This window comes from Camelus ferus, chromosome 8 (genome assembly GCF_009834535.1).
Source record: "Camelus ferus isolate YT-003-E chromosome 8, BCGSAC_Cfer_1.0, whole genome shotgun sequence".
NCBI lineage: Eukaryota > Metazoa > Chordata > Mammalia > Artiodactyla > Camelidae > Camelus > Camelus ferus.
In genome coordinates, this window is record NC_045703.1 from 14,459,401 (window position 1) to 14,484,345 (window position 24,945).

At 35.8% G+C, this 24,945-nt stretch overlaps 1 protein-coding gene across 1 annotated transcript in view; it reads right to left on the minus strand.

Moving 5' to 3' along the window:
* The window catches only part of PHF3 (PHD finger protein 3), a 73,321-nt gene that overhangs the window by 21,617 nt on the left and 26,759 nt on the right, over positions 1 to 24,945 (minus strand). Inside the window, 3 exon segments of the mRNA XM_032484470.1 lie at positions 4,296 to 4,498; positions 4,500 to 6,052; positions 10,169 to 10,330. Of these exon segments, the coding sequence (XP_032340361.1) occupies positions 4,296 to 4,498; positions 4,500 to 6,052; positions 10,169 to 10,330 (1,918 nt within the window).

Sequence of the window (24,945 nt, forward strand, 5' to 3'; positions counted from 1 at the left end):
CAGCAGCACACTCCACCCTTCTTCCTCCAGTGACTTTTTATTGTGGACCAACACTGCTACGCACTGAGGAAACTTGACTTCTTCACGTCTGTAATTTACCATTCTTTACCCTAACTGGTAATGCTTGTGCTAGCTTTTTCAGGTAAGTTGTCATTTCCTCAACAGTTCATTTGAGGGGGAAAAAAAAAAAACATTGAAAAAAAATCACACCTTAAGTAAGAACAAAAAAATAGAGAATTATTTCTGTATTCATAGGCTTAGTAAGAAAATTTTCCATCAATGTGGTATTTGCAAAACAGAAATGGTTTCTCTCAGTTTGGAAGATTTTAGATGGGTCCATGAGTCAGTGATACAGATCTTCCAGCCAACAAAAAAATACAAAATTTGAAAAATACAAATACTTAAAAAGCTTTCCTATTTCAGGTTACAAACTTGTAAGAACTGCTATTTCTTGAAAAGAACTATGCTTTTGAAATACTGAAAGAAAGCTAATGTGTTTTCAAGTTTCTTCAAAACAAGCCTGGAATAGCTCAATATGACTACTTAAAAATCTACACTATGACCATAGCTATGCTTTTGCCCCAAATCCAAATATAAGTATCATCATAAAGCACATATTAAGAAATTTCAAATCTTTAATCAGGGAGATATTTTATTATGTGAAATGTATTAATTATATCACAATGACCCAAGTTTACTATGGCAATGTCTCCTCAAACTTGAGAAGCTCTAAAAAGCAAATTTCAAAACTCCAGTGCCATTGACAGATGTATCATAGGTTTAGTTTTCCTTAAAAAAAGAAAAAAAAAGTGCACTTAAATAAAATTCTGAGAAATCAAAACAAGACTTGATAAAATATAATGTCCACACGTTCTAGGGGAAAATGTAACTGATTCACTTGAAAGTGAAACTGGTCACCTAAAAATGTATACTACAGCAGTACTACAAGCTTCATATACCATATATACTGTCTTCCCTTTTTCTATTATTCTTTCCACATGGATTAAAAAAGAGGTGGAGTATGGATCAAACAGCTAACATAATTACTCTCCCAATTTTCTGCTCTGTCCTTGAAATTTTGCCTACCAATATGCAAAAATCTATGGAAAAGACTATAACCTGGAGGTTAAATATTTCACTAAGATAATTAAAGTGTCGAGTTTAGCTCTGGATCAATTAATTGGACCAAAATAAACAGAAAAGTTCAGAAATATTTTTGGTGTGTTCTCCTACTGTGATATGTTCATCACAAAACTTAAAATCCTACTATAATTTAAACCTGTTCATCACAAAACTTAAAATCCTACTATAATTTAAACCTGTTCATCACAAAACTTAAAATCCTACTATAATTTAAACCTGATTTAAAATTTAATCATAATTCTAATATTTTTGGCATAACCCAAAATGTATTCTTAGAAAGTTTTCAAGTTTCTTCAAAGTAAGCCAGAGGCAACACTATGAACTTCTGTTCTTCGCAAATTCATGTCACAAATTCACTAACAACGGGCCCTCAAGTTCTACAAAGTGCTTCCTCTAAGTAACAATCTAGACTATGTTACTATAAAAGTGTATATACTAAGATAAAATGATTCTATTTCACGGAAATATTACATCATTATTTTGTCACTAACAATCCAATCTGCAGAGATTAAATTTAAACTTTTAAGAAAAACCAGAATCACTTACTCTAAGAGAAAATTCCCTTCTCAGAAGAAGGCTTCTTCTTTGAGTATTAAAGCTCCATTATGCTAAGGAAATATTTTTGTTTTTAAATTTCATCCAATAAACAAACCTTCTACAACTAGGCAAGTAAGTGTAATATAAACTAAAGATACAAAAGTCACCTGGAAAGGTAGGGAAGCACTAGAAACTACGAAGCAGGTAATATGAAGACTAAGACTTCCTCCTTCCAAAATGCCAACTGGCGTGTGTTTAAAAGAGGTTCAAAGGCCACTTAAAAAGAGCATTAAATAGTCTGATTTTTAAAATAATGAATATACCTTTGCTGTAAGGGCTGAATCAGGAAAATAAGTGGAAGCACAATGTGCATATGAGACAGTCAATACCCAGTCTTTAGGGTATGTGCAGAAGCTGCTTATGGTCAAATACTACATTTGGCCATGCCACAAACAAATCCTTATTTAAAAATATAATTTCCAACTGGAAGAACATTCAGGAAGCTAACCTCAGTTGCAACACATGTAAAATGTTGAAGAGTTATAAAAGTTTTACAGTAGTAAATTTGTCAAAAGTGCTAAAAAAAAAAAAAAAAAAAGGCCACATCAACAAATAGCTTTCAGTGTAGCTAGTGCATGAGATCGAAGAAATGGATGAAAATTATTTCCAGATATGTCCTTCCTAATAAATTCATATTCTTACACATAGATTAATCTAGGAAAATTACATGCTGCATAACAGGTTCACCTTTTAAATAAACTCAGTGTATACAAGCAGAATGCATCAAAGAAGGACAAAGGCTAGTCAATATTTAAAGAAAAAAACAATCACTTAGGCTTCTTTATTCACAAAATTGAAGTAATTTTTCAATGTGAAATGTTGCTTCCAAAATTGAGTGTTTCCAATGTTATTATATATTATTCGTATCAATTACACAGGGTAAACTTAAGATCCCTACACATCTAATATTTTAAGTCATGTTCTAGACTGGGGCAAAGAAACTAAACTGTAGGTTTTATGCAGTAGATCCAAAAGGTGGCATCAGGTAAAAAAACAATGGAACTTAACACTTAATCTTCATTTTAGGAAGACATCTGCTGATGTTAGTGAAGTGATAATCATTAAAAAGCCTGGGCAAACTCCTGAGACCAGGCCATCACGTTTATCTCCAAAAAAGCTACCTTATGACGTACTTAACATGGCTTCCAACTCTAGACCAAAGTTTCATTTTAGAAACTCATTCAGTTTAAGGCTATTTCATTACTCTGACCATGTCAGTGTGATTTTTAGAAGATTCTGGCGAAAAAAAAAAAAGGGGGGGACTCGTTTAAAGGATCACTTATAAGGACCATCCAGTCCTTAATTTTTACAGGCCTGAAAATTAGCAGGCCCACTTAGAGTATCTGAGTAAAGTGTTTTAAACAAAAAAGCTTTCTAAAGACCACAAAAGTGAGAGCAAATGTAGCACTATATTCAAACAAGTCAGTTTTTTAAAACTGGAATATGCTGTTAAAAAAGTAGCCACTGACACTAAAAACAGGCCATGGACTGAATCACAAATGAAGAAATCCTTTGACATAAAAGTAATTTTTTACAGAATAGCCTCAAGAACTCCCAACCACCACCTTTCACACCAAAATAATATATTACACCACACTGTACTATACTGTCCCTCCCTAAAGAGTTTGATTTTTATGTAATCTAATTATGCTGGGAAGTCATTCTAACATTTACTTTCATGAGTAAAGATAATACTACAATGTGCAAGCTACAACGTTCTTTTATCATATCAATGTTGATAGAAGTTCCAACAGCAATCTGAACACTTGAACAGGATAATCTTGTAGCTGGAAACTCCACTTCAACTCTTGTTCGCCTTTTCTTAAAAAGTTAGCAAATAAAAAACACATGGGGGGCAGAGAAGGTAGCAGTATCATAAAACTATAAAACACTGAATCCTTAGGTAAGTGCTGAAGGGCAGTACTATGAAATCTTTTTAAAAGATCAGAAATCACAAGAAATTCAAATCACTAAAACAATCAGAAATGAAATACATGTTTTACCCCATCCCATGTTACATACAAAATCCACCTGGGTAATTTAACAGTTGTTTTAGCTATCAAATTTCATTCTAAGGTCAAGTTTGATAGTTATGAAGTAGTGGTATTAAGTGACAATAGGTGTGCTTCATTTAAAAAAATATATATAGAGAATTTTCATTATGACCTTCACACTTTATTACTAGTTCTTAAGCCAAACAAATTATTATTTAACTTACAGACCAAAAGCACTGTAACAATTTTCTGATTATTTTTTTTTTTAAAGATGCAATGACTAAATTACACTCTCTAACTGGTTACAATGACAAAACATTTCCATATATGCCAGCTGCTGGTCAGACCATGGTGTTTTAAAATGTTCTAGGATGATGTATCTGTAAATTTAGTGGCTCCATCTTTCTATCACTTATCCAGGACTGATGAGGGGTTTTTGTTTCTGCAAAAGTCTTCGCATGCTAAATAATCTCTTTCTATAAAAAGTTCTCACACTAACACCACCCTAAAGAAAGCAATTTGTCTTCAATGTACACATCACACATACACACACACACACACCTGTTGCCATGCGGTTTTTTGCAAAACCCACACTGCTTGCTGGGAGTCCACATATATTTGCTTTCAAATGAAGAGCTATGATCTGAGCCTTCCCTTTTTATGGTAGCTATGTTGTCTGGAATGAACAATGGTGGCTCATCCAAAGAAAAACTTCTGCTGCTTCTTCTCTGGCGAGGTTGTAGGTTCTTCTCTGGCTTTTTTAAATTTCAGTTTATCCTCTTCCTTAAAATGTTCGATACTACCTGCATGCTCAAGCTCCTCCTTCATATGACTATTGGTTCTCCCCGCTGGAGTGGGCTGCTGGGGCTTGTGGCACTGTTTCTGGCTGGAATGCAATAAATGACCAGTTTGTGCAGGATGATGAGGTTCTTTAGTGCAACCAGGGTGACCATGAGGCTTATCACTGAAAGAGTGAGTTAAGGGTTTTGAAATCTGAACTAAATTTTGATCCTGTGATGTCTTTTTGAATATAGAATGAGCTTGATTTTTCACAGATTTAACCCCAGAACTGCAACTCTGGATCTTTGAATCCTTATCAACTTGTTTTTTTCTCACTTTGACAGGCCTTTGAAAATTCTGCTTAGATTCAGACTCATCAGCGTTTCGCTTCACACTTTTGACACTGACTTTAGCTTTGTTATGCATTAATTCATGCTTTGTTACAACAATTTTTTTCTGAGTATCTGTGGTCATGTTTTGCTTAGAATGCATTACCTGTTTTGTATGTTTGGATTTTACGTTTTTTGACTCTAAGCAAGAAACACTGCTTGACTGGCTGTCTCTGTCGTCCTGAAGGCTTGTCTCAGGAGACTCCATTTTAATACTTCCAACAATATTCAACTGGTTTGAATTCTGGTCAGGTGCATCACAAATAGCATTATCTAAAATACTACTTTCTGATTCAAAAGCACTAGTATTAACCACCTCTAAGTTTGATTTATTAAATTCAGTGCCCTCCAACTGCTGATCATTAGACTCTGTGTCTTTGTAATAACTCAATGGTTCTATTTCATTTCCATGAAGGGAGTTCTTAGCTTTGTCAGCAACTTCCACAGTATTCTTCAATTCCAAATTACACTCATGTACTTCATCCACAGCACTAGACAAACCTACAAGGCTGTTTTCTGTCTTATTTGGGTTTGCACAAGCAGCATCACCAGAAAAAGCAGCAGAAGACACAGGTTCCTCAATAATGTGGTCATCTTCAGGGGGTAATTTTACTGTCTCCTCTGATTCTTGTTCACCATCTCCCTTTGCCTTCATTTCTTCAACAACAGTCTCATCCATTTTACTTGAAATGGAATCATTCTGTTCATGTTCTTCTTTATCTGAAAACTTAAACAATGGGCTACTAACAGTCGTAGTTTTACATTCCATCAGAGCTTCATTTTTCTTTTCTTCAATAGTAACACAAGTCTCTGAAAGGAGTGGACAATTTAACTCATGAGATGGCACATTTGCTCCTCCCTGATTATTACACTTGTGCTCAGAATCTAATCCAGCTTCATCTTTCATTTCTAGACAAGACGACACTGCTACTTCGGTTTGTGCACTATGTCGGCTGCTCCTCCTGCTCTCTTTATGGTGCTCAGGTTTTGGTGATGAATCAACTTCTTCCTTTAAATGACACCTTTCTGGTTGTTTCACCCCTGCTTTAGGGGCAGATACAGTCTTCCCAGATGCTTTTTTTGTGCTATTTAAAGGTGCTGCATTTGAACGCTTGGCAATAGTGCTTTGTCGCAAACTTCTTACTTGTTCTATCACAAAGGAAAAAAAAAAAAATAAAAATAACTTAGCTGTTTTGTCATGTATTTTTATTTCAGTGCAATTTAGAATATATCGCATCTTTATTCTGAGCTATAAAATGTATTTGCTCACTTCAATGAAAATGTACTAAACACTTACTCATGATGATGATTTTTTTTAATATACATAAATTTTATACTTATCAAAGTTCTATCAATTCTGGGGCAGGAAAAAAACCTCTAAAATTCAGACTGATACTATACCTTACAATAAGACAGAAATGTTTTCATCAAATTTCCTTTCTATAAAAGTAAATTGGGAGTAAAATCAATAAAATAGGGTTCCCTTATATTAATACCCATCTTAAAGCAAGACTGTCATTCAGTTTTAACATTAAATATTGTCAAATATATAAAACCAAACAAATTCAGGTGCCAATAAAATCTGTACTAAATCGTCTATCACAAACAGGACCTGTGTGAGTTTCAAAGCACAGCCTCAAAAGGATTCTAATGCGTTTATGAATGTGCTTCCCTCCTATCTCCATTTTAGCATTCAAGCTATTCCCAACAGAAGGAACAAAGTGGAGACTAAAGTGCTAAACACAGGTCAACAAAAAGAGTAACTGTAAACAAAAAGATTTAAACCTAGAAAATATATCATAAGGGAAAATGAATAACGTACAAAAATAATTTAATAAAGCTTCCCACTTTTAACAATGCTCCTAACAAAGAATCCACTAAATGAGATTTTCCTCCTTTCCCTAACTGGATGCATCCCCCAAGGGAAGGAGGAGCACAAAGTGAAAAGAAACTGGAAAGAGAGTTAAATAATTCACTATGTAGAAAAACAATCCACAAACTGAAATACAAAATAGTAAGCTATATCCAAGCCTATGCATATCCAACACCTCTGAATCAATCAACTCTGCATGAAAACTGAACACCACCAATTGATACTAAAAGAAAAAGTCTCCTTCCTTTCTATGTAAAACTCGACTATGTGCCAATATATAGAACATTTCCCTAATTTGTCATATATCACTGAACTGTGAGACCCTTACAGAAGGTACCATTCTCATTTGTCTCTAACAGTCCTAGGAGGTGCTTGTGGTCCTAACACTCAAAAGTGTCCCAGTTTAGACAATTATATGGTCATCCTAATCTCAGAGACTCTTTCTAATTCCCTCAGGACTTGGCACAATATGCGGTCGGCAGGTAGGTACCCAACAACTTACAAAAATTACTTGGTGGATTATGTACTATTTATCACAGGCTCAGATATATAACATTTTTAAACAACTAAAATTTTAATGGTTGGTTATCAATATTTAGATGATTTTAAAGCTTTGAAAACAGTTTACAGTAGTCAAAATTCAACTATATTTACCTGTTTTGAAATAAAGTAAATGAAGAACTTTTTAACACCTATTACCTAAGTGGCTGACAAATGAATAGCACATTCAACTGTGAAGGTATTCAAATAAAAAACTGTTTTCCAATAGTAATGCATTTATTGAGCTAAGTATAAAGTTACTTTTTCTCCTCTAAATATAAACCGTCTTAGTCTGAAGCCTGGCTGCATAGGCCAAATATTATCATTATTTGTCTATGATGGTCATTCTATTCTTTTCATTTCTCAAAGTCACAAATATATATCAAAAAACTGATTTCAAAAACTGATTAAAAATTAAAGTTTAGGAAAAGATGGTGAATACATGCACATAAGTTAATCTACTTCTCAAAACCCCACAATTAAAGCTATACAAAAGGAAAGGAAGAACAGGAGAGAAGATGACAGTGACAAGTTTGGCAGCCAAACAAGAGATGATCAAGAAATAACTGATGCAGGAGATCCAAGAAAAGATAAACACTAATCTGGCAGCGTTCGTCGAACCAATACCATTAATACCTCAGAAAGCTTAGGAACTGGTGACCCCAGCTGATTCTAAAGTAGGGATGAAGGCAGGTGGTTAAAAAGATGATAAGTTGAAAGTTGTTTAAAAAGCAATTAGACCCCAAGCTCCCTCCCCTCTACTCCATCTGTTGGACAACTGCCCTTCTCTGGTCCTAATCCAAGACTAGAGGCTTATTCTCTGGAGAGTGTAAGAAGACAGTTTCTAGACTAAGGAACATCAGGCATAGCTAAGACTGGCAGTTAAGTACACAGGAAATTTGTGAGATTATGTGAATTTGTATATACTGAAAGCTGAGATGCCACCTATGAGCTTCCCTCAAGGGTTCCCATAATATGCTAGCAATCTAATGAGCCTGCATTCTAGCAACAGGGATTCCTCAAAAAAATAACACAACCAGATTACCAAATAGTGATGCTCATAGTTGACAAAACCCAGCTCACACACTTAAAAGGTTCCACACAGTTTTAGTTCCCTACTCTTAAACATGACCAACTAATCAAACATCAGACATTTTAGGAAAAGTCTCTTAACATGAAAGACGAAGCAAAAAAAAAGGGGGGGGGGGAGTAAAAGCACTTTAAAACACCGTTAAGTGCCTTATGAAAGACAAAAGATCTTGCATCCATGAAACAAGACCAGAATGTTACAAAAAGGACTATTCCCAAAACAAAACAAAACAAAAAGGACATTCAGAAGTTAGAAATGCAAAATTTGATGAAAAAGTTGAAGGATAAACATGAGAAAATTTCCGCAAGCAGAGGAAAAAGACAAGGAGGGGGGAAGTAGGCAAGATAAAGAAAATAGAAAAGTCAGTCCTTGCTATCTAACATGTGAATGGGACTTAGAGAAATCAAGAGCTGAGAAAATAAAAAGGCAAATAATCAATGAAATAATTCAAGAGATTTTCCCAGAACTGAATTAACAGTTTTCAAACTAAAAAGACCTAAGTACCCAGCTCAATACATGAAATACATCTACACCAAGATACATTATCAGAAATATCAAAACACTAGAGTTAAAGATCCCACAAACTTCCCAAAGAAAATAGGTAACATACCAAAAAAATTTAAGTCTTTTAAAAACGGAATCAAAATAAACTTCTCAACACCACTGAAGTTAGAAGACAATGGAACAACACTTACAAATTTCTGAAGAAAAACAATTTCCATCCTTGAATTCTATGTTCAATCAGACCATGATTCCAATGAGAGAACAGATTAAATATATTTGCAAGCATATGAAGTTTAAGTATATATATCCATGTTCCTTTTTTTCACAAAACTACTACAAGAAGTGTGTCACCACCAGAAAAAAGAAAATAGGACTGCAATACAGAACAGAATCCTCAGAAGAATGGTAAAGGGAGATCTCTGGCCCACACCCAGGCAGCAGGCTCACTGATGACTAACACCAGTGCACACAGGAGCAGATCAGAAGGCTTTAAGAGATACTTCCTCAATAAAATGAAAATGACAGAATATCAGATATGGACAAATATCTCTAGAAAAGACTCAGACAACTGGCAGAGTAGTTAGGGTGTAACTACTGATAAACAGACTGAAAACTGCGTATACAAATACACAAAACTGTAAGCAAATGAACAACAAAGTCAATTATTAAGTCATAAAGACAAAAAGTTGTAAGGTAAAAGTAACTATAGCTAATTACATGGATCGTCATTAACAGCATACTAAGTCACAATAATGTTAAGTAATTACTACTGATCTTACAAAATTATGTATTAGAAAGATGGAAAAATGTACTTTTGTATGATGGGGGAACAAGGGGAGAAAAGAATGCTAAATTCACCATCCAGAGTAGGAAATCAATAAATACTTATCCATATCAGAATAATCAAGAAGTAGCAATATACATGTGTTACTCAGAGACATGAAAGTATGTTATCAAAAAATTAATAAAACCCGATGAAAGAGTTAAGCGTAGTCTCCTCTGGGGAAAGGGGAAACAGGTGGTAGGATGGTATTAGAAACTTACTGACCTAGACAACTCTTCAAACTACTGTGAATGTGTAACCTCAATAAAGAATTTTAAAAAGTATACCCACAAATGGATATAATCTCAAAACTGATTATCAAAATGCTCACATTAGCAGCAAACACCGAGAGAACATGATCCACCCTCAGCAAGTCTGCTGCCTATCACATCTGCCCCTACACCTGATTTTCTCACTAGTCTTTGGAAGAATTACCTTGTGCCATTAATCGAGGTGATTTTCTTGGTGATCGCACTGAATTTTCTTCTACTTTGTCCCTCAAATTCCTGTTAGGTAAAATCAGTTCTTCTTCATCAATGGTATCATTGCCACTTTCTTTAACAACTCCTTCATCCATAATATCGTCAAGACCAACAACTAGAAAAAAACAAAAAACAAAAAAATTAATTTTTAAAAATATTGGTGATGTTAAACATTTAAAGGCAGTACAGAAAACACTGTGAGACAGTTTAATGCAGTACTAAGCAGTCCTGAAACTCTAGGTCTATTCCTAAAATGTGATAATGCCACTACCAAGCCCCCAACTCAGTCTCACAAACTTCTATTTTCTGAGATAAGCAGTCAAAGAGAAGATGAGCTGTAATTCTTCTTGATTCAACTTCCACTATCACTCACTCTCACTCATCACTCATGTACCTTGGTGAACATCATAAGCAACTATACCTGGAGTACTCAATTATCTCAATTTTGGTTAAAGTGGTACAAAAAAGAGTGTAATACCCTGAAAAGTTTGTGATTCTAGGTTCATGCTAGACCCAAAAGATTCTAATTCTAACTGTATACTGTTCCTTAAAGACTTTATGCTACATGTGTGAGAGTAATATAGATATACTTTTGAGTTGTAGCAAACACACACACACACACACACACACACACACACAAAGAAATGAAAAACATAATATAACTTCTCCCTCCCCCAAATGCTAGGGAAAATGACAGGTGTTTAATATAACTATATAATTAAATTACCTTCCCCTAGTCAAAAGAGAGAGAGAGTCATTCACTTAATGGCAAGGGAGGGGGCGTGGAAAAGGACTGGGGGACACTGAAGAAAATACGAACACAGTATGTATATTATCAACTGGGCTTATTTCTGTATATAACAAGTATCACTTAAGTAGCTGACATACAGCAATTCTAAATGTGCAGTTGTATGAAATCTTGTAAAAAGGAATATGATTATTTAGATCAAAAGGCCTAGATTCAAGTCTCTAATAAAACACTCAAATAAAACCTGACCACGTCCCCTAACTTCTCTATCGGTTTCTTTACCTCTAAAATGAGAATAACAATACCTGTCCTACCTACCTCACAGGCTGTTGTGAGGATCAAGTGGGATGATGTGTGAGAACTCACTCTGTAAACTTTAGAGCACTATACAAATGTTAGTTATTATCTTCATCCTAGGGGTTAGAAGGAACCTCAAGAAGTTATCTAGTCCTCATCTTTGTATCCAAGGAGAATTTCATTTAAGAGTTCAACAAGATAGTGGTCTATCCTAAAATTTAAAGAGAACAAAATTCTTCATAAATATACTTTCAAATGGTACAATCTTTTTGAAGAGCAATTTGACAACAAACAGAATCATGAAACTGCTTATATACTTTGACCAGTAAATTATAAAACATAGAAGAGAAATAAATTATGAGAAAAATGCTGGCTAGAGAACACAGTGTGATCCTTGTTAGTAACAAACAAATGAAATGTTGTGTATGTACATTTAGACAAACAAACAAAAAAAGGAATAGCAGGAAATAGGTGAAAATTGTAACAGTTATTCTATAAAAGAATGCACTTTTCCCCTATTTTCCGTATTTCCTGCTATATGCATGTGTTACTCTCAAAAATAGAGTCCATGCTTTTAATCACTATGCTATATGCACTAAAAGTTTAGTGAAGAATATAGTTTAGGACAAGTCACCAGGGCTCATTTACTATATAACTAGGAGGAACAGGTGAGGAGTTCAGTTAGAAGGCTACTGCACCATGATGGAACACTTATGTGGCCACATACACATTCTCAAAGAATTATCTTACTGCATTTCCTAGCAGCATCTGACATAGCTGACCCCTTTCCCCTTCTTGAATCCCCTTCTCCTCACTTAGTTTCTGAACATCACACCCTCCTACTTCACTAGCTACTACTTCTCAGTTTTTATAGAGCCTCCTCTTCTTGAAGATGTCCACACACTGGAAGACTTAAAGAGTTCAGTCCTCTCACCTCTCTTCTTTATCTACACTCATTCATCCCCAAATGACCCCATTCAGTCCATCTATACTCGCAGGACTCCCAAAGTTATCTCCTCCAGCCCCACGCTCACCTCTGACCACTGGAGGAGTATAACTGACATGTACACCAGGTTGTCTAACAGGTATCTCAAACGTAACATACAGCAAAGAAATACTGACTCCACCATGCCCCCTCCCCACAGAAAAGCTGCCCCTCCTAAGATCTTCCCAGTAATGGAACCTCCACTCACCCAGCTGCAAGCCTAAAAACTCTAAACTATCCCTCACTCCTCTCTCCTCATGCCCCACACCCAAGCAAACAGCTCATCCTGCTGGCTCTCTCTATAGAACCTATCACTCATCTGATCACCATTTATCACCTCCAGAGCTAACATCCTACTCCAAATCACCATCATCTCTTGTCAAGACTTTAAGTCTCCTGCTGTCTGAGGTTCCTCTATAGCCACCCCTCTGCGCACACACCCCCTCACCTCAAACACAGAATGTACTCTCCACACAGTCATAACTGTGATTCTTCCAAAATATGAAGTCATACCATGTTGCTGTTCTTCTGTCAAGATCCTCCAAACCCTTACCAACACACTTAGGTTTTTATGCTCAAAACCCTAGCCAGGGCCTCCATGGTCTTAAGAAGACCAACTTCTCTGACTCAGACTCCGACCACTCTGACCCGCTGTGCTCCAGTCACACTGGTCTGTCTCTCCAGAACACAGGAGAGCAAAAGGCCATGTCAAGGTGGTTTTACTTGATACTTCCTCTGCCTCTCCTCCCAGATATCCACATGGCTCACTCTATGGCTTCATTCAGGCTTCACTCAAATACCACCTTCCCACAGAAACCTTTCCTAAGTGTCTTATCCAAAAACAGCACATTCTCCCACTACTGCCTACTGACCCTTAGCATAATCTATCCTTTAAAATGTGTTTCACTACCCGATGAAATATTTAACTGTTTATTAACTATCTGCTCCACCAGAACATAATCTCTATGATTCAGGGACTTTGTTTCTTATTCACTGCTGAAACACCAGAACCTAGAATAATAACCTGGTATATAGCAGATACTCCAGAAACATATGCTAAATTAGGGGAAAGAAAGGACCAGGAACATTTAAACTTTGATGCCCTAGAGAGAGATGTTTCCATTAACAAGAGAGAGAAGTTAAAACAAATTTGAAAGTCAGGTATGAATATCTAAACGACACGAAGAAGAGAGCAAACAAAAAAAGCATCAAGGTAATACAACATCACAAAAGAAGGGTAAGGAGAATTTCAGGAAATCGGGATCAGGAAGGTTAACTGCTGCAGAGAGAACAAAGGAAGGAGGAAAAATCCACTAATTTGACAAATGGAAGCAGAAGACCGGATGACAAGAGGTTAAAAAGTGAGTAAGTGAAGAATCACAACAACAGTCTCTCATTTTTAAGAAATTTAATGGTAAAAGATAGGAAAGGAGGGCAATCAGCTGAAGGAAGTTACATGGACAGAAAGATTTTTTTCCTGTATAAATGATAGAAAAGGGGGTGGGGAAGGAATGATACAAAGGGAGAGAGAATGGGCAAAAGATGGAAGTGGAGAGGGGAAAGGCAAGAAGGGGAAAAGCAAGAGATGTTAGCACCTTTGTATGTGCTGGAAATAACTACAGAAGGTAAGTGATACCTTGGGGTCCCATCATCTTAAATCCTCTCAAATCAACAACCTACAATTAGAATACTTAAGACTACATTTGAGATGTTTCTCAGAAGTGAGATTTCCAAGAATACACCCTTTTTTGTATTGCTGCTCCTCCTGGCAATGTTTCCTTCATCTCAAAAAGTCCACCTTTACATTAATCAAGCTCTACATTGTCTCCAACATTTCCAGGGCTACCATGCAGAAGTGGGTCCCCAACGACTAAAGCACCTACTTAAATCTCTCAGTGCCTCAGATTTTCTATAAAATGGAGATCATGCTAGCGGTCAAGGGTCACTGTGATGATTAAATTAGTCTGTGTAAAAATACCTTGGAACAGTACCTGGCACTTAGCCCTATACTGTTAACTTTTGTTTCAGTCTCCCCCATTGTGTACCCCACTATCAAAAATTATGTATTCTTTTCCCCTTACTTTTCCCCCTCAATTCCCCTCAAAAATAATCAATCATTAAAAAAGATACTTGAAATTCCTTTCTTCTAATCCATGTATCTGATTAAAGTAACTAACAGTATGGAATAAATAATCTCTGGCAAAACCCTCTCAATTAGGTATTTGTGTTTTAAAGAGTTTAAAACAACTGCTTCTGCTAAGAAAATGAATAAAGGAGAATATGTGTTCTTTCCAAAAACACTGCCTATTCTCAGGGACCTCCCACATCTTCCCCTCCCACTGCCACAAGGCAACTAAGATTTACTATTTGATATCCAACTTTTAAAAAGCGGCCATTCCTACTTAATATGTTCATTTTAAAAAGGAATTTGGGGTTATCAAAAAAATGCAGTAACCTAAATTCTTTAGGAAGCTAAGTGTATAGCACTGCCGTGCAGAAAAATACTATGTTTTTTCCTCCCTCCCACACTGCAGAATTAGGTGTCATTCTCATTCTGAAATTCTGGCATAAAAATCTATAATCATACTCAAAACCTCCTTGAGCCTGAATTTAGATCACATTAAAATTCCTCCCATCCCCACCCACAAATGGCCCTAATTAAATCTGCCGAGTCAAGTCTATGTGAAGTCCTCCTGACACTAATACTACTTTCCTCCAGGCTATATAATTCAAATCTATCTTTTTGAAAAGAGGAGGTAAATGAGATTAAAAAAGGAATAAAACCAAACCATTTGAAGTTAAATTCATTGACTTTCTCAACAGCTGGTATTAGCTTAAATCACTTTACCCCGTACAAAAGGGAGAGCCATAATACAGTAGGGGACTCTTTATATTTGACTTGCTTCATGCTCACAGCGCAAAGGTCAAACTCGACTACTTCTAGGACACTTACTTCAACTCTATTATGAAAACTGGCACTAAACATCAGACTTGAGGGGAAAAAACTAAAGAGCATGATCTCTTTGCAGTGTCACAGCAAGAAAGGTTAGGTATCTATTTTACAGGGCTTCTGATCTGAAGGAGAATAAGAAATTACAGATACATCCTCCTAACAGAGCCCCCAAAGCTTCCTCGTATAACACTGCAGAAGACCACCGCCCAGCCTCTACCTGGCCTCCCTTCAGTGAAACTTCTTTCCTTTATGGATGATTCACACATTCATTCCCAAGAGGCTACGGCATAATATACATCATCAAGTTGTGTGTTACACACAATTAGCCATTTGGGGGTGAAGACATCATTTTAGATATTATTAGTATGTTTCTTATCTGAAAAATACAAATAATGCTACTATTTTTTCCTCTTAAATTTCTCCCTTACAATAAATTTTAAAACACAGGTTTACTGAGTCAAAGAAGGCAAATGTATGTATTTTACCATTTTTTAGTATCTCATCATATGGCTTTCCATAAAGATTCTAAACAATTTACAGTGCAAAAAGCTTCATATTAAGTTTCAATAAGAACTCACTAGCACTGAGTTTTAGATTCTTTTCTGTTTTGTTTTGGGAGGGAGAGGTAATTAGGTTCATCACTTTATATTCAGAGGAGGTACTGGGAATTGAACCCTGGACCTCATGCTTGCTAAGCATGCTCTCTACCACTTGAGCTATACCCTCCCCCGAGCTTCAAACACTTTTAAAAGAAACATGGTTGCTAAAAAAAGCCTGACATATATACTGCTTTTCTGTATTTCTTAGCTTTGTCTACTCTCCTACTCAGGCCTAATGTGTTTCTCTCTGAATAATTTATATGAATTCTTTATGTAATCTCTGAGTTACCTATTTGATCAAGTATTTTTCCCTTGTCTACCTTATTTTAGTATTATCTAGTGTCAATCTTAAGTTAATTTTTCTCCTGAATGCTGTCTTCAGTTACTCCAACACTATTAAATTATCCATCCTTTCTGCTGTAATTTAACACATTTTCAAGTCTTACATTTAAGCATGCAAAATATTTCACCTTTTGCCAAACTTCATACTTTGGGAAAAACTGATTATTATTTCACAGAAAGGGGGTTTTCTATCAAGTAAGTCTAAAAGAAAGACACTAGGTTAAAGAAAATTAAAACTGTCTTCACTGTCTTCACTGCAGATCTTCAGAGACTTCAGCATGCTAAGTATGAGGGAAAGAACTGCACCCTGCAAGACTGTTCTCCAAGCTTTATAGCCTCACACACACCAAATACATACACCAAAAAGCTTTATTTCAGAAAAGAGCTTAGGTATCTATTTCTCCTTCTTCTTATTCACACTTTCTAATCCAACTCACACTAAAAATCTTTTATTAAAAAGAATTTTCCTAAAAAAAGTGTAATAAGTGTGTGACTGCCTAAAAAAAGCCTGAAAGGTATCCATGCAGAAAGAATTAGTATCACTATACTACTTTTTAAAGCTTTTCTTTTTAATCAAAGTTATACATGCACATGGTTTTTAAGAGCTGTCTCCAGTTCTACAGTTTATTAACAAAAATATTAATGTTCAGCACCTACTTCCCCTCCACTTCCACCACTGAACCTCAATTCTTCATGGGGAAAATGTAGAAATTATCACCCTTCATTGAAAGGCTACTGTGAAAACTGAATAAACTATCATAGTTTCTTACACTCTGCGTGATATGCAAATAATAAGATCTTGAATAAACAATAGCCATTGTTAGTGTATCCTGGCAGATTTCTTCAAACAATTTTCTACAGCCCTAAGTGCCCTTTATTTGAACCCTTCCCAAATGCCAAAATAATTTCTCCTATTGGCAAGATGATTCTGTCAAGCTACTACAAAAATGAGATGGTAATCATTCCCCAAACTTTTAACATTTTAATTCTATCCTAAAATACCATAAATTATGTACCTTTAAGGTAATGCTTTCAAAAATATTTATTGAGCACCTACTGTCACACACTGGCCTACATTATTACAGAATTCTCAAAACAAATGACCTAGTTTCGTGTTTGTTGTTTGTTGTTTATATAAAGGGGGGGAATTTACACAGACTGAAATACACTAAAGATACACAGCAACCAAATAAATATATTGACCTATTTCAATTCCAATTCAAACTGTAAAAAAAAAAAAATCAAAAGGTTGAAGGAACTGGGTAAATAACTGAAACTAAGCTGACTGCATATGTGGCAATATTAAGAACTATCTTTAATGGTTTTAGGCTGGATAATACTAGTGTGGCTTTAAAAAAGCTGAAGAAACTTAGAGATACATGCTAGAATATTACAGATGAAATGACATGATTTCTGCGCTATGCTTCAAAATAATTTTGAGGGAATAAGGAGAAGTGAACAGGATATAAATGGAAAAGCCAACTATTAACTGCTTAAGTTAAGTAAAAGGTGGATGAAGGTTCATACTATTCTCACTGCTTTGTTTGATGTTTTCCATAAAACAAAAATTTTTTTTAAAAACTGTTTCAAAGAAGCTTCATTTCAACAAGGGTGAGACAAATAAACAAGATACAGCATGTTAGATGAAATGAATATGAATAAAAGAAAAGAGTAACACGGAGTATGAAGAAGGGAACAAACGGTGGTTTGTAATTTTAACAGAATGGCCAAGGAAAGCCAGAGATACAGGGACTGGTTGTTTACTGCACAAGAGCTTCTGTAGAAAGGAGCACACTGTGCAGGCAAGTAAGGAGCATGAAGATGACAACGCTGAGATGGACATTTCAGCAAAAGCCTACAAGTTGAGGGAGTGGCTTTCTAGTTAGAAGGCAATCAAATACCTAGACCCTGAGGCAGGATCCTGCTTAGGATGTGAAAACAGAATGGGAGCAGGTCTATGTGGCTACATTAGGGGAAAAGGGGGAGAAGAGTAGATAGATACAGAAGTTCGGAGGCAAACTAAGGTCAGTCTTGTAGGTCATGAGGATTTAGCTCTTCTCTCTGTGTGAAATGGGAAGTTATCAGAGCACTACGAACACAAGGGTAATATGATCTAATTTTTAAAAGATTACTCTTGGTGCTCTTTTGAGAGTAGACTATAGAGAATCCCCAAGGGCAGAAGCAGGGAAACCACTTACAGGCTAACACGATAATCCAGGTGAGAAATGGTAATAGCTAAACTATAGCGGAAGTGAAGACAGTGAGATGTGCAAGTAGCCAGATTCGGGATGGATATATGCTGAAAATAAAGCCAAAAGGATTTGTTAATCAATTTAACAAGCAACATGAAAGAAAACGGTAAGTAAAGGGTGACTTCAAAGTTTTTTGCCTGAGTGACTCAAAAGAAGCTGTCATTAATAGAGATGAGGGAGACTGTAGGGATAAGTGGTGTAAGAGGAAGCGGGGGCGAGGAAGTAGGTTATCAAGAGTTCAGCTTTAGACAGCAAGTTTAAAATGTCCAAGGGCCATCCAAAGAAGGAAACAAGGTATCTGGAATACACATATTTGAGAGTTGAATTAAACAACTCTGAACCCTAAAATACTCTGGTGCTTAGAAGTCAGGAAGACGAAGAGGAGTATCAGAAGAAACTGAGAGGAAGAGACACAAGGTAAGAGAATAACCAGGGTGGTAAACCAAAGGTCAGATCTGGTAGAGTGACTGACTGCTATCCAGTGCAGCTGGTGAGAGCAAAATCAGAATCTGGAGGAGAGATACTGGGGACAGAGAACACTAAAATTCTTTCTAGGAGTTTGCTGTAAACAGAGCAAAAAGAACAAGGCAATACAAATATACTAATGAATAAATATAAAAGATGATGTGTGGTTAACACTGAAATTCTAACTGTAAGGACTTTGACAGAGTGTACTCTTTCAGACTTCTTTTCAATTCTACCAAGCATGATAAAAAGCAGAGTGGATATTCCATCATGTTAACTACAAATCACACCCATGGAAAACAGAATAGAAACCTAATCACAGAATATGAAAATCTAATTTCATAAATAACCTAAATATGTACCAAATTATAGGATATAAGGGCTAAAAATGTACCAAAGGCTTTTTTTTAAACAACCAGGCAACATTATTATGAAATTAAGGAAAATATCAAAATAAACATAACTAATTTTCAACTGAATTAGCTCCACCACACTCCTAAAAACAAGCACAGATAAGAGGCACTTGGCCACTCATTGGCCACTGTTAATACAAACTTGAGTGTTTAGGGGGTACTGGGGTACTTAGTTGCTTAAGGATTTGCTTCTTGGTTGTTCACATTTTATTTTTATTTCTTAGCTTTTTCCTCTCCTGGTGGGACAGCATATGGGGAAATCACTGTCTCAGTTCATTTACATATTCTACCAATTACAGACTCACTTGGGTGAAAAACTAAATATAAATGTAATCATGTAAACACAACCTGAGGTGATACTACAGTTGACCCTTGAACAACATAAACTGTTGGAGTCCACTTACATGTAGATTTTTTTCAATAGTAAATACTCTAGTAGCACATGATCCATAGTCGATTGACGTGGACGTGAAGCTGCAGACGTGGAGGGATTGCAGACAAGACAAAACCTCTTATACAGAAGGCAGACTGTAAGTTATCCTCAGATTTCTGACTGCACTGCGGGCTGGCATCCCTAACTGCACTGCTCAAGGGTCAACTGTAGAACTATTTATTAACAAGGGATTACTTGAATCTGACAAAAAGATTGACTAATCACCACTTAAATTAATGTATACTTTTCCTTAGCTATTTCTCTACTTGGAATGTATTTCCCTTACCCAGGAACCCAGGATCTTCAAAAGGCTGGCCTCTACATGTCTCTAAGCATTCTGCTTGCCACCCTTAGTGTAACCTGCACAGACCTGCCCTGACCAGCCCAACTGAAATGTACCACAGCCTCCCCTACCAAGCAAACCACCAGACATTCTCTATCGCCTTACACTCCATCTGCAAGCTCCACGAGGAAGGGGACTTTATTTGTCTCAAATACAACTATACCCTCCAGCACTGGAAACAGACTGTCACATGATGGGTATGCAATAAATGTTTATTAAATGAACAAACAGTTCTAAACATGTTTCGTCAAAGCAGATCATTATACCTTACAATTGTGGAATCAGAGGTAAGCTGCTGATGCCTGGAATGCTATTCAAAGAGAGTGTTACCATAAGACAGGAATGGTAGAAAAAAATGCGACTAACCCTTTTACAATATGGACCTTACCATTATTTATTGAATTTCACAATGAATGAATTAGGTCCTAACTAAGCACTTTGTTCTGTAACATTTTGTTTGCTTTTACTCAAATATAAGAGAAAACCAGAGACAAATGAGGCCAAGCAAACAGTTCTTAGAGGATTACATATTTTTCAGTAAGACTTAAACATTTAACATCCCTAATCTGTAGCAGCCCAGAAGAAGGTTTTTAATGGTATTATATACAGCATTAAGTAGAATATAAACTTCATGAGGACAGCAATTTGTCACTGCTTTCTAATATATCCATAGTTCTTACAGCAGCAACTGGAACATACTTAGGACTGGGTGTTCAGTTCTAAGCACAGCTTGAATGAAAAAACATGTCAATGTATACAAAAAATTCAAAGTTCTCAAATTTTTATTTCAAGAGATTAGAACCTCCTTGATAAACTAGACTCCAATCAGGAAGTTACCTTTAGCAAACAAAAGAAACAGAATAACAAACCTCAACTCCATCACAGTAGTGTACATCAACTCCTTGCTACAAACTCAGAGTATCTAAGAATGCTAATAGTTTAAAAACACAGATTAGAAGGAAGTATCCCGACATAGAACAACCAAACAACAACAAAGCTACCTGCTCAGAAAGACACAATCAGTAGGCCTTTTTTTTGGGGGGGGGGGGATGTGCATCAGAATTAAAGCCTATCTAGAAGTACCACTGATAAAGTCTATCTAAAAGGAACTTTGATCAAGTATATTAGAGAGAGATTGAAGACATAACCTTAGTTGTATCAAAAAGCATAAAATACCTAGGAATAAATTTAACAAAGGAGGTGAATGATCTGTACTCTGAAAACTGTAAAGTACTGATGAAAGAAACTGAACATACAAATAAGTGGAAAGACATTTCATGCTCAGAGATTGGAAGAATTAATGTTGTTAAAATACCCAACATGACCCAAAGCAATCTACAAATTCAGTGCAATGCCTAACAATATTTAAATGGATTTTTCACAGAAACAGAACAGACAGTTCTAAGTTGTATGGAATCACAAAAGACCTGAATAGCCAAAACAGTCTTAAGAACAAAGCTGGAAGTACCATGCTCCCTGTTTCAAACTATTACTTCTCTAAACAGCATGCTCCAAGGCATGCAGAGGCCAGCCTTTTGAATATTTCAAATATTACAAAGCTATAGCAATCAAAACAGAATATAGATGAATGGAACAGAACAGAGAGCCCAGGGAATAAACCCATGCATATAGGGTCAATTAATATACAACAACAGAGCCAAGGATATACAATGGGAGTAGTCTCTTCAATAAATTGTGTTGGGAAAAATGGATAGCTACATGTAAAATAATGAAACTAGACCACTCTCTTACACCATACACAAAAATTAACATAAAATGAATTAAACATGAACATAAGACATAAAACCATAAAAGTCCTAGAAGAAAACAAAGATGGTAAGCTCCTTGATATTGGTCTTGACAGTAAGTTTTTGGATTTGACATCGAAAGGAAAGGCAACAAAAATAAACAAAGTGTGAGTACATCAAACTAAAAAGCTTCTGCACAACAAAGGAAACCATTAAACCAAAGTGAAAAGGCAATAAACAGAGGTGGAGAAAATATTTGCATATCATGTAACTGGTAAGAGGTTAATATCCAAAATACATAAAGAACTCACACAATTCAACAGAAAAATAAACCAAACAGTCCAGTTAAAAAATGAGTGAGGAGAGGCATTTTTCCAAAGACATACAAATAAATGGCCAACAAGTATATGAAAAGGTACTCAACACCTCGAATCACCAGGGGAAAAGCCACAGTGAGGCATCACATCACACCTGTCAGGATGGCTATCTTCAAAGACAGGAGATAACAAGTGCAGGCAAGAATGTGGAGAAAAGAGAGCCCTTGTGCACCGTTGGTGGGAATGTAAATTGTTGCAGTCACTATGGAAAACAGAAGAGAAGTTCCTCAAAATGTCAGAAATACCATACAATCCAGCAATTTCACTCCTGAGTATATATCCAAAGGAGATGAAAACATGATACGGAAGAGAGACCTGCATTCCCATTTTCACTGCAGCATTAGTCACAGCAGCCAAGATACAGAAACAACCTAATCAATCAATGGAGGACCGGACAAAGATGTGGTATACACACACAACGGAACGTTATTCAGACATGACAAAGAAATTCTGCCACTCAGTATTACATGATGGACTCTACAGGCATTACAGTAAGTGAAATAAGCCAGACAGAGAAAGACAAATACTACATGTATCACTTATACATGGAATTGAAAAAAAGTCAAATTTAGAGAAAAAGAGAGTAAAAAGGTGACTAATAGGGATGCGGGAAATAAGGAGAGGCTGAGGTTGGTAAAAGGGTACAAACTTTCAGCTATAAAATGAATAAAGTCTGCGGATCTAATGTAAAACATGGTGACTATAGTTGCTACCACTGTATTATATCATTGAAATTTGCAAAAACATTGGAACTTAAATATTCTCACACACACACAAAAAAGATGAATATATGAGGTGATGGCTGTATTAATTAACTAAATGGGGGAAATCCTTTCACAATGTATTTCAAACCACCACAACATACACTTTAAATATCTTACAATTTTATGTCACTTATATCTCAATAAAGCTGAAATCTTTTAAAAAACGATAGAAAAAGTGTCAACTCTACAATAAATTTAGAACACATAATTGTCACAATTTGGAAAACAAAGTAAGATTTTCTAATAAACATAAACATACTGGATAAACTTAAATATACCTAGCTAAGAGTCTCAATGAGTAATAAATGAATTAATATTTAATATCTTTAGCCTTAAGCAACCATATATAGTAAAATGTACCCCGTTCTATTCTATTAACGTAGGTTTAGAAGTCAGTAAAGACTTTGTTATCTTCAGTAGTCCCTCTGGGCTCCTGTGAGCAGTGCGGACTGGGTGATCCTTCATCAAGTTCATTGTAGTTAATAAGATTCTAATTCTAGAGCCCTTTCTAAGGAAAATCAAATAGCAGACCTCAGAGAAAAACTGCTTTACTAAGGTTTATTTCTGCCTTATGTTACATATACACACAACTTTACTCTTAAGTATGCACCCCTTACTTTTATTTCACATATTTCTAATAATCTCAATTTCCTGGCCTCTCAATTAGATGAACAGAATATATTAGATATTTGAGAAAGATACACTAATAGGTCCAAATAATTATTTTAAAAAGGAGAAATAAATCATTAAAAAATTTTTTCCAAGTGTATTTGTCTCAAGTCCAATTAATGTAGCGACCAAAAGCCCTACTTACTAAAACAGTACCTAAGGATATCGCTAATAATGAAAGATAGTAATTTATTTCCTAAGACAATTTCAGCAACAGTTAAAAGTTAAATTACATTTGCCATACCATTTCTTTTTTAGTTTGTTTCATTTTGGGGGGCTGGGATTAGGCCTGTTTATTTCTAATGGAGGCACTGGGGACTGAACCAGGACCTTGTGCATGCTAGGCAGGCACTCTACCACTGAACTATACCCTCCCCTTCACCATACCGTTTTTAAAAAGGAAGAGCTATCTAATACATTTTAGAAAATGACCCATCCAAAACTTAAAATAAAAAAATGGTTTTAAAATTACCTGTTTCTTGGGAAATAACTATTTTCCCAAAACATCACATAAATATTTCTATATTAAACCAGCATTGCTTGTCCATTAGTTAAGGTCATTTGACAACTCTCCTGAGACCAGTGTGTATCAAACTTGACTTAAAGCATCTCTATCAGTATTAAACCTTTAACCTAGGAAAAACTTTCTACCAAACCCTAACAACAGATCAGCTAACCAAACTGACATCAGATGCACTTTTTGTGAAGTTACATATCAGTAAGTCTTTCATGAAGAAATTGTACAGATGACCCTTGGACAACTCTGGGGTCAGGGGTGGCCTTCTGTGCAGACAAAAATCCACCCATAACTTACAGCCAACCCTCTGCAGCCGCCACTTCACATAAGCAAGCCATGCAGTACTGAAGTATTTACTACAGAAAAAATCCACATGTAAGTGGACCCCCACAGTTCAAACCCTTGTTGTTCAAGGGTCAATTATACACATAAAATTGGAAAATATGGTTCTGAGGCCAAAATTAAAATATTTAATCTAAGAATGAAGAAAAGAAATTAGTAAGTACTTTAAGAAACACTCTGCCTGTGTAACAATGGCAGTATTCATTCTCCTTATAAAAACTTACACAATTAGACATCAACACACACTTTCAAAAGTACTCCATCTCACGGGTTACACCTGGGATGATTTAAGCATAAAAAAGAAAAAGAAGTGTAACATAATGTATTTTTAAAATCCGTGAACTCATTATGACAACCGAAATAGTATCTGCCACTAAACTAAAAAAAAGTAATTTGCCACTTCTGGCAATCGATGTGATCACTTCACCAACTCCTTACTTTGGAAATTGGTAATCAAATGTTAATTACTTCCCTTTAACCTGC